The 12,167-nt window shown below is 42.2% G+C and overlaps 1 protein-coding gene and 1 pseudogene across 1 annotated transcript; one reads left to right on the forward strand and one right to left on the reverse strand.

The window, feature by feature from the left end:
* LOC133555748 (serotonin N-acetyltransferase-like) overlaps positions 1-12,167 on the reverse strand; it is a 446,295-nt pseudogene that overhangs the window by 302,218 nt on the left and 131,910 nt on the right.
* LOC133555742 (hemoglobin embryonic subunit alpha-like) lies at positions 2,437-8,592 on the forward strand. The gene is made up of 3 exons (XM_061905056.1): positions 2,437-2,594; positions 2,667-2,874; positions 8,379-8,592. The coding sequence occupies exons 1-3, from the start codon at positions 2,497-2,499 to the stop codon at positions 8,505-8,507; spliced, it is 435 nt and encodes a 144-aa protein (XP_061761040.1). The 5' UTR covers positions 2,437-2,496; the 3' UTR covers positions 8,508-8,592.

Below are 12,167 nucleotides of genomic sequence, written 5' to 3' on the forward strand. Positions count from 1 at the left end.
TTATATCTTGTGGAGGTGGGCTGCATGGCCTCGCACCTCTCCTTATATCTCTTTATATCTTGTGGAGGTGGGCTGCATGCTTCTGCACCTCTCCTTATATCTCCTTACATCTTGTGGAGGTGGGCTGCATGACCTCCCACCTCTCCTTATATCTCCTTACATCTTGTGGAGGTGGGCTGCATGCCCTCCCACCTCTCCTTATATCTCCTTACATCTTGTGGAGGTGGGCTGCATGCCCTCACACCTCTCCTTATATCTCCTTACATCTTGTGGAGGTGAGCTGCATGCCCTCCCACCTCTCCTTATATCTCCTTACATCTTGTGGAGGTGGGCTGCATGCCTTCGCACCTCTCCTTGTATCTCCTTATATCTTGTGGAAGTGAGCTGCATGCCCTCGCACCTCTCCTTATATCTCCTTACATCTTGTGGAGGTGGGCTGCAAGCCCTCGCACCTCTCCTTATATCTCCTTACATCTTGTGGAGGTGGGCTGCATGGCCTCGCACCTCTCCTTATATCTCTTTATATCTTGTGGAGGTGGGCTGCATGCTTCTGCACCTCTCCTTATATCTCCTTACATCTTGTGGAGGTGGGCTGCATGCCCTCGCACCTCTCCTTATATCTCCTTACATCTTGTGGAGGTGGGCTGCATGCCCTCCCACCTCTCCTTATATCTCCTTACATCTTGTGGAGGTGGGCTGCATGCCTTCGCACCTCTCCTTATATCTCCTTATATCTTGTGGAGGTGGGCTGCATGCCCTCGCACCTCTCCTTATATCTCCTTACATCTTGTGGAGGTGGGCTGCATGCCCTCCCACCTCTCCTTATATCTCCTTACATCTTGTGGAGGTGGGCTGCATGCCCTCACACCTCTCCTTATATCTCCTTACATCTTGTGGAGGTGAGCTGCATGGCCTCGCACCTCTCCTTATATCTCTTTATATCTTGTGGAGGTGGGCTGCATGCTTCTGCACCTCTCCTTATATCTCCTTACATCTTGTGGAGGTGGGCTGCATGCCCTCCCACCTCTCCTTATATCTCCTTACATCTTGTGGAGGTGGGCTGCATGCCCTCACACCTCTCCTTATATCTCCTTACATCTTGTGGAGGTGAGCTGCATGCCCTCCCACCTCTCCTTATATCTCCTTACATCTTGTGGAGGTGGGCTGCATGCCTTCGCACCTCTCCTTATATCTCCTTATATCTTGTGGAAGTGAGCTGCATGCCCTCGCACCTCTCCTTATATCTCCTTACATCTTGTGGAGGTGGGCTGCATGGCCTCGCACCTCTCCTTATATCTCCTTATATCTTGTGGAGGTGGGCTGCATGCCCTCGCACCTCTCCTTATATCTCCTTACATCTTGTGGAGGTGGGCTGCATGCCTTCGCACCTCTCCTTATATCTCCTTATATCTTGTGGAAGTGAGCTGCATGCCCTCGCACCTCTCCTTATATCTCCTTACATCTTGTGGAGGTGGGCTGCAAGCCCTCGCACCTCTCCTTATATCTCCTTACATCTTGTGGAGGTGGGCTGCATGCCCTCGCACCTCACCTTATATCTCCTTACATCTTGTGGAGGTGGGCTGCAAGCCCTCGCACCTCTCCTTATATCTCCTTACATCTTGTGGAGGTGGGCTGCATGCCCTCGCACCTCACCTTATATCTCCTTACATCTTGTGGAGGTGGGCTGCATGCTTTCGCACCTCTCCTTTTCCCGTCTAATGCGTACAGCATGAACGTTTGTTTTGCAAAGCCACAGGTGGTGGATTTAAGTTTCAGTTGAAATTGAGGTAGCAATGTTTAAAATGTTATGTTTTAATGACCTTAAATAGTTTTTTTTCCACAGAAAAAAATATAGAACAACTTCTTTACCACAAATGAGTTTTAGTCCAAAACATGCGTCAAATCGAATTTAAGCTTGATTTAAAAATGCATCAAAATTGTTTCACAAAAATAAAAGTGGGAATTAAAAAAATGTTCTTTTTTTGCTTTGGGCCTCAATTTAGCCCTGTGTACTATTGAACAAATACCAAATATGAATGGAATGACCACTGCACCTCTAATATCTGAATACAGGTTAAATATAACACTGATCCCTCTTGCTGTATTTGCTTATTCTCTGGCAGACCAGGTGCGTATGAGCAGTGTTAAGAAGCAGACCTAACGGGTCTATTTGTGGCGGTCCACAACAAATGAATAAATGTATGGTGGTTTGGCTGAAATTGTTATATTTATTACTTGCTGCTCAGGAAGTTAGCATTGATGATGGTAAAGGTGCAAATCCTCATGAAATCCTGCTTGAAGTTGAAGTTTGTGGAGGTCATTGTGAAAGTGGAGTAAAGATGTGATGTAAGAGTGGGCGTGAGGCACAATGTTTTATCTCCAAGGAGGCGTGTAGTGGTCTATCTCCTCCAGGGTGGGACCTCCCTTGGCTCTTGGTCTCCTATAAAAGGCCCCCTTCAGCGTCTGGTAGCATCACAGCACTCAACAGCCGCCAAGATGACCAGTCTCACTCCCAAGGACAAAGCCACCGTCAAGGCCTTCTGGGGCAAAGTTTCCGGAAAGACTCAGGACATCGGCATGGATGCTCTGTCCAGGTCTGTGTGGACCCCTTGCAGTCCAACACTTTGGACGTGGCTGGTTTTTGACTTTTCTGCTTTTCCCCGCAGGTTGCTGGTGGTGTACCCTCAGACCAAGACCTACTTCGCCCACTGGAAGGACTTGAGCCCCGGCTCCGCCCCCATTAAGAAGCATGGCATCACCATCATGAACGGCGTGGGCGACGCTGTAGGCAAGATCGACGACCTGAAGGGAGGTCTCCTCGGCCTCAGCGAGCTCCACGCTTTCACCCTGAGAGTGGACCCCGCCAACTTCAAGGTCAGAGATGTCTCCCACATTCCTATGAGGCGAAATGATCCAAAATATTCATATCAGTGTGCCAGCCAGAGCAGGAGCATGTTCATTGAGGCCCACATGGCAGTAATGGCTGTTTTTTTTTTAATTAATTTTCATGATGCATGCGGGTGATGACCTGAGATTAATCATGATTCATCCAAATGCATGTGCTTTTTTTTGTAGAAATGGCTTTAAAATCATAAATAAAAGGTGACAGGCAGATATTTATCTATTTGTTTTAATTTCACAAAAACAGTTTGGCAATACAGTATATGATGATATAATTGGCATGATCAGATAATATTCATGTTTAAAATATGCATTTTTTTTCTGTGTGCATTTAGTAAAACAAAAAAATGAAGTATTTTATTGAAACCCATTTTTTCTCGGCTTTCGCAGGCCTTGAGTTTGACAGCTGTGAGCTAGAGCAAAATATAATATTCTCCATACACAATTCAAATGTTCATCTACATGGACATGATTCTAATGCTGCGTGTGCACATCATGTTCATCTACATGGACATGATTCTAATGGTGCATGTGCACATCATGTTCATCTACATGGACATGATTCTAATGCTGCGTGTGCACATCATGTTCATCTACATGGACATGATTCTAATGGTGCATGTGCACATCATGTTCATCTACATGGACATGATTCTAATGTTGCGTGTGCACATCATGTTCATCTACATGGACATGATTCTAATGGTGCATGTGCACATCATGTTCATCTACATGGACATGATTCTAATGGTGCATGTGCACATCATGTTCATCTACATGGACATGATTCTAATGTTGCATGTGCACATCATGTTCATCTACATGGACATGATTCTAATGGTGCATGTGCACATCATGTTCATCTACATGGACATGATTCTAATGTTGCATGTGCACATCATGTTCATCTACATGGACATGATTCTAATGTTGCATGTGCACATCATGTTCATCTACATGGACATGATTCTAATGGTGCGTGTGCACATCATGTTCATCTACATGGACATGATTCTAATGCTGCATGTGCACATCATGTTCATCTACATGGACATGATTCTAATGGTGCATGTGCACATCATGTTCATCTACATGGACATGATTCTAATGGTGCATGTGCACATCATGTTCATCTACATGGACATGATTCTAATGTTGCATGTGCACATCATGTTCATCTACATGGACATGATTCTAATGGTGCATGTGCACATCATGTTCATCTACATGGACATGATTCTAATGTTGCATGTGCACATCATGTTCATCTACATGGACATGATTCTAATGCTGCATGTGCACATCATGTTCATCTACATGGACATGATTCTAATGGTGCATGTGCACATCATGTTCATCTACATGGACATGATTCTAATGTTGCATGTGCACATCATGTTCATCTACATGGACATGATTCTAATGTTGCATGTGCACATCATGTTCATCTACATGGACATGATTCTAATGTTGCATGTGCACATCATGTTCATCTACATGGACATGATTCTAATGTTGCATGTGCACATCATGTTCATCTACATGGACATGATTCTAATGTTGCGTGTGCACATCATGTTCATCTACATGGACATGATTCTAATGGTGCATGTGCACATCATGTTCATCTACATGGACATGATTCTAATGTTGCATGTGCACATCATGTTCATCTACATGGACATGATTCTAATGGTGCATGTGCACATCATGTTCATCTACATGGACATGATTCTAATGGTGCATGTGCACATCATGTTCATCTACATGGACATGATTCTAATGTTGCGTGTGCACATCATGTTCATCTACATGGACATGATTCTAATGGTGCATGTGCACATCATGTTCATCTACATGGACATGATTCTAATGGTGCATGTGCACATCATGTTCATCTACATGGACATGATTCTAATGCTGCATGTGCACATCATGTTCATCTACATGGACATGATTCTAATGCTGCGTGTGCACATCATGTTCATCTACATGGACATGATTCTAATGTTGCATGTGCACATCATGTTCATCTACATGGACATGATTCTAATGGTGCGTGTGCACATCATGTTCATCTACATGGACATGATTCTAATGCTGCATGTGCACATCATGTTCATCTACATGGACATGATTCTAATGGTGCATGTGCACATCATGTTCATCTACATGGACATGATTCTAATGGTGCATGTGCACATCATGTTCATCTACATGGACATGATTCTAATGTTGCATGTGCACATCATGTTCATCTACATGGACATGATTCTAATGGTGCATGTGCACATCATGTTCATCTACATGGACATGATTCTAATGTTGCATGTGCACATCATGTTCATCTACATGGACATGATTCTAATGCTGCATGTGCACATCATGTTCATCTACATGGACATGATTCTAATGGTGCATGTGCACATCATGTTCATCTACATGGACATGATTCTAATGTTGCATGTGCACATCATGTTCATCTACATGGACATGATTCTAATGTTGCATGTGCACATCATGTTCATCTACATGGACATGATTCTAATGTTGCGTGTGCACATCATGTTCATCTACATGGACATGATTCTAATGGTGCATGTGCACATCATGTTCATCTACATGGACATGATTCTAATGCTGCATGTGCACATCATGTTCATCTACATGGACATGATTCTAATGGTGCATGTGCACATCATGTTCATCTACATGGACATGATTCTAATGCTGCATGTGCACATCATGTTCATCTACATGGACATGATTCTAATGCTGCGTGTGCACATCATGTTCATCTACATGGACATGATTCTAATGTTGCATGTGCACATCATGTTCATCTACATGGACATGATTCTAATGGTGCGTGTGCACATCATGTTCATCTACATGGACATGATTCTAATGCTGCATGTGCACATCATGTTCATCTACATGGACATGATTCTAATGGTGCATGTGCACATCATGTTCATCTACATGGACATGATTCTAATGGTGCATGTGCACATCATGTTCATCTACATGGACATGATTCTAATGTTGCATGTGCACATCATGTTCATCTACATGGACATGATTCTAATGGTGCATGTGCACATCATGTTCATCTACATGGACATGATTCTAATGTTGCATGTGCACATCATGTTCATCTACATGGACATGATTCTAATGCTGCATGTGCACATCATGTTCATCTACATGGACATGATTCTAATGGTGCATGTGCACATCATGTTCATCTACATGGACATGATTCTAATGGTGCATGTGCACATCATGTTCATCTACATGGACATGATTCTAATGGTGCATGTGCACATCATGTTCATCTACATGGACATGATTCTAATGTTGCATGTGCACATCATGTTCATCTACATGGACATGATTCTAATGTTGCATGTGCACATCATGTTCATCTACATGGACATGATTCTAATGTTGCGTGTGCACATCATGTTCATCTACATGGACATGATTCTAATGGTGCATGTGCACATCATGTTCATCTACATGGACATGATTCTAATGGTGCATGTGCACATCATGTTCATCTACATGGACATGATTCTAATGCTGCATGTGCACATCATGTTCATCTACATGGACATGATTCTAATGGTGCATGTGCACATCATGTTCATCTACATGGACATGATTCTAATGCTGCATGTGCACATCATGTTCATCTACATGGACATGATTCTAATGGTGCATGTGCACATCATGTTCATCTACATGGACATGATTCTAATGCTGCATGTGCACATCATGTTCATCTACATGGACATGATTCTAATGGTGCATGTGCACATCATGTTCATCTACATGGACATGATTCTAATGGTGCATGTGCACATCATGTTCATCTACATGGACATGATTCTAATGGTGCATGTGCACATCATGTTCATCTACATGGACATGATTCTAATGGTGCATGTGCACATCATGTTCATCTACATGGACATGATTCTAATGGTGCATGTGCACATCATGTTCATCTACATGGACATGATTCTAATGGTGCATGTGCACATCATGTTCATCTACATGGACATGATTCTAATGCTGCATGTGCACATCATGTTCATCTACATGGACATGATTCTAATGTTGCATGTGCACATCATGTTCATCTACATGGACATGATTCTAATGGTGCATGTGCACATCATGTTCATCTACATGGACATGATTCTAATGGTGCATGTGCACATCATGTTCATCTACATGGACATGATTCTAATGCTGCATGTGCACATCATGTTCATCTACATGGACATGATTCTAATGTTGCATGTGCACATCATGTTCATCTACATGGACATGATTCTAATGGTGCATGTGCACATCATGTTCATCTACATGGACATGATTCTAATGCTGCATGTGCACATCATGTTCATCTACATGGACATGATTCTAATGTTGCATGTGCACATCATGTTCATCTACATGGACATGATTCTAATGGTGCATGTGCACATCATGTTCATCTACATGGATATGATTCTAATGTTGCATGTGCACATCATGTTCATCTACATGGACATAATTCTAATGGTGCATGTGCACATCATGTTCATCTACATGGACATGATTCTAATGGTGCATGTGCACATCATGTTCATCTACATGGACATGATTCTAATGCTGCATGTGCACATCATGTTCATCTACATGGACATGATTCTAATGCTGCATGTGCACATCATGTTCATCTACATGGACATGATTCTAATGGTGCATGTGCACATCATGTTCATCTACATGGACATGATTCTAATGGTGCATGTGCACATCATGTTCATCTACATGGACATGATTCTAATGGTGCATGTGCACATCATGTTCATCTACATGGACATGATTCTAATGCTGCATGTGCACATCATGTTCATCTACATGGACATGATTCTAATGCTGCATGTGCACATCATGTTCATCTACATGGACATGATTCTAATGGTGCATGTGCACATCATGTTCATCTACATGGACATGATTCTAATGGTGCATGTGCACATCATGTTCATCTACATGGACATGATTCTAATGGTGCATGTGCACATCATGTTCATCTACATGGACATGATTCTAATGGTGCATGTGCACATCATGTTCATCTACATGGACATGATTCTAATGGTGCATGTGCACATCATGTTCATCTACATGGACATGATTCTAATGGTGCATGTGCACATCATGGGGTGGCCACTGTGCTGAAAATGCTGTCTATTTTTCATGTTAAATGGCCAACAAGTGTAAATAAATAGAATCATTCACATAATGAAATCAGACAAACAGCCACAATAAAAAAATAGTCAGCTTTAGTTTGTTAGATTTTGGTAGAAAAAAGTCTTTCAAGTTTATTAATGCCTAACACTCCCACTTCCCGTCCAAATAGGGTGAAAAAGTTGGATGTTCTAATTTCTTGATGGCCTTTTCCTCTCCTTTTGCAGATTTTCACCCACTGCATCCTTGTGGTGTTGGCCATCATGTTCCCCAACGACTTCACCCCCGAGGCGCACGTGGCCATGGACAAGTTCCTGGCCGCCTTGTCTCTGGCCCTGGCCGAGAAGTACAGATAAAGGCTGAGAGAGCGTGGCAGCAGGCAGCAGGAAGCGGCATGTCTTTGACAAATGCTTGTCATCAATAAAAGCATGAGCGCAAACACTTGACTGCTTTGCTTTCATTATTTTCTACTTCTTTTACACAAAACAAAGTGGCAAACATGTGCACATTTGCACAAAGGGCTTGAAAAGTAACAATAATGTGGCATAAAAATGTCAACCCATAATGACTCCATCTCGACTGTATGTGTCACACTTCAAATAATGATACAGTTATGATGATATTACAACAAACTAGCCCATTTCAAGCAATACTATGTTATATTGTCATTCATTGCAGAAATGTATGAAAACTTTAAAAAATATGGCGGAAGCTTATTTTGTTTGAATGAATTTGTCTGTTCCAGTGATTGGATATAAAAGCAGCTCCTCAAAAAATGTTCATTCTTTCACAAGAAAGGATGGGGCGAGGTACACCCCTTTGTCCACAACTGCGTGAGCAAATAGTCAAACAGTTTAAGAACAACCTTTCTCAAAGTGACATTGCAAGAAATTTAGAGATTTCAACATCTACGCTCCATAATATCATCAAAAGGTTTAGAAAATCTGGAGAAATCACTCCACGAATGACCGTGACCTTTGATCCCTCAGACGGCACTGTATCAAAAACTCACATCAATCTCTAAAGGATATCACCACCTTGGCTCAGGAACACTTCAGAAAACCACTGTCACTAAATACAGTTGGTCGCTACATCTGTAAGTGCAAGTTAAAGCTCTACTATGCAAAGCCAAAGCCTTTTATCAACAACATCCAGAAATGCCGCCGGCTTCTCTGGGCCCGAGATCATCTAAGATGGACTGATGCAAAGTGGAAAAGTGTTCTGTGGTCTGACGAGTCCACATTTCAAATTGTTTTGGGGAATATTCACCATCGTGTCATCCGGACCAAAGGGGAAGCGAACCATCCAGACTGTTATCGACGCAAAGTGGAAAACCCAGCATGTGTGATGGTATGGGGGTGCATTAGTGCCCAAGGCATGGGTAACTTACACATCTGTGAAGGCACCATTAATGCTGAAAGGTACATACAGGTTTTGGAGCAACATATGTTGTCATCCAAGCAACGTTATCATGGACGCCCCTGCTTATTTCAGCAAGACAATGCCAAGCCACATTCAGCACGTGTTACAACAGCGTGGCTACGTAAAAAAAAGAGTGTGGGTACTTTCCTGGCCCGCCTGCCATCCAGACCTGTCTCCCATGGAAAATGTGTGGCGCATTATGAAGCGTAAAATATGACAGCGGAGAGCCCGGACTGTTGAACGACTGAAGCTCTACATAAAACAAGAATGGGAAAGAATTCCACTTTCAAAGCTTCAACAATTAGTTTTTTCAGTTCCCAAACGTTTATTGAGTGTTGTTAAAAGAAAAGCTGATGTAGCACAGTGGTGAACATGCCCTTTCCCAACTACTTTGGCACGTGTTGCAGCCATGAAATTCGAAGTTAATTATTATTTGCAAATGAAAAACTAAAGTTTATGAGTTTGAACATGAAATATGTTGTCTTTGTAGCATATTCAACTGAATATGGGTTGAAAAGGATTTGCAAATCATTGTATTCTGTTTATATTTACATCTACAACAATTTCCCAACTCATTTGGAACAGGGTTTGTATGTTGTAACTTATAACATTGATTTGACATTGAATTTTGGTCATTTTCCAACTTATATTTTACAACACAAATACAACGTTGGAACAACATGCTGCTAGCTGATGTTTAGTCAATATAAGTGAGACACCTGCATGTTATGTCCCTATAACTGTTATCATCCGCTGCCCGGATCATATTATGATTACATTTTTGAGTCTGTTTGTGCTTTTCGGTTGGTTTTGACTCCTTCGGTTCCTGTGTGTGCACTTCTCAGTTGGTTTCCATGGTTACGTATTATTTTCACCTGCTGCTTTATCCGGTCGCACACCTGTCTTGTGAGTACTGTCTTTATTTAAGCCTGCCTTCTCCGTTTATTCAGTCTTGCTTCCTAATTTGCCTTACGCAACAAGTGACGATATTTGTTCTCAGCTTCTGTTTATCCTAGCTTCTATGCTAAGACTCTTTAGTGTTTTCTAGCTCCCATGCTAGCTCTTTTGGTTTTGTCTAAGTCTGTTTTATTTTTGAATAAATCATTTCCTACCTGCACGCTGTGTCCAAAGCCCGTCTGCATCCTTGGGAGAATGAAACCCGCATCACCATGCGACCAACGGGTCACAATAACGTTGATTTGACGTTGAATTTTGGTCATTTTCCACCTAATATATTACAAAACATGAGGTGGCGACTTGTCCAGGGTGTACCCCGCCTTCCGCCCGATTGTAGCTGAGATAGGCGCCGGCGCCCCCCTTCGACTCCAAAAGGGAATAAGCGGTAGGAAATGGATGGATGGATATATTACAAAACAAACATATCATTGAAACAACATGCTTCTTGGCGATGTTTAATCAATGTTGTAACTTATAACGTTGATTTGACATTGAATTTTGGTCATTTTCCACCCAATATATTACAAAACAAACATATCATTGAAACAACATGCTTTTTTTCAATGTGAGGTTGTGACGTTGATTTGACCAATGAAATTTGGTCTTTTTTTCAACCAACAACGTGGATTCAACATTGTGTCAGTTTAGAAATACAACAATTTTGCAACGTTGTTTAGAAGTCAGTTGTGTAGATGGTACATCAAGGTTGTATCAATGCCTGCTGCCTGCTGGGGTAGTTGTGTGAAAGAAGGTTTGTGTGGAGCGAGCTGAGAGGCAAGACCAGATAGGACAGGAAAAGAGAGGCTGAAAGGAAAGCGAGCATGAAGCAAATGTTTAAGACTAGATAGGGCAGGAAAAGAGAGGCTGAAAGGAAAGTGAGCACGAAGCAAATGTTAAAGACTAGATAGGACAGGAAAAGAGAGGCTGAAAGGAAAGCGAGCATGAAGCAAATGTTAAAGACTACATAGGACAGGAAAAGAGAGGCTGAAAGGAAAGCGAGCACGAAGCAAATGTTAAAGACTAGATAGGACAGGAAAAGAGAGGCTGAAAGGAAAGCGAGCATGAAGCAAATGTTAAAGACTAGATAGGGCAGGAAAAGAGAGGCTGAAAGGAAAGCGAGCATGAAGCAAATGTTAAAGACTAGATAGGACAGGAAAAGAGAGGCTGAAAGGAAAGCGAGCATGAAGCAAATGTTAAAGACTAGATAGGACAGGAAAAGAGAGGCTGAAAGGAAAGCGAGCACGAAGCAAATGTTAAAGACTAGATAGGACAGGAAAAGAGAGGCTGAAAGGAAAGCGAGCATGAAGCAAATGTTAAAGACTAGATAGGACAGGAAAAGAGAGGCTGAAAGGAAAGCGAGCACGAAGCAAATGTTAAAGACTAGATAGGACAGGAAAAGAGAGGCTGAAAGGAAAGCGAGCATGAAGCAAATGTTAAAGACTAGATAGGACAGGAAAAGAGAGGCTGAAAGGAAAGCGAGCACGAAGCAAATGTTAAAGACTAGATAGGACAGGAAAAGAGAGGCTGAAAGGAAAGCGAGCACGAAGCAAGGAGGGCCACATGCTGGCTGTAAGATTATCCCAGTGAATTCCAGCGCGGTGACATCAGGCCTCCTCGCAGGAGGCGCTGATGGAACC

This window comes from Nerophis ophidion, linkage group LG07 (assembly GCF_033978795.1).
Source record: "Nerophis ophidion isolate RoL-2023_Sa linkage group LG07, RoL_Noph_v1.0, whole genome shotgun sequence".
Lineage (NCBI taxonomy): Eukaryota > Metazoa > Chordata > Actinopteri > Syngnathiformes > Syngnathidae > Nerophis > Nerophis ophidion.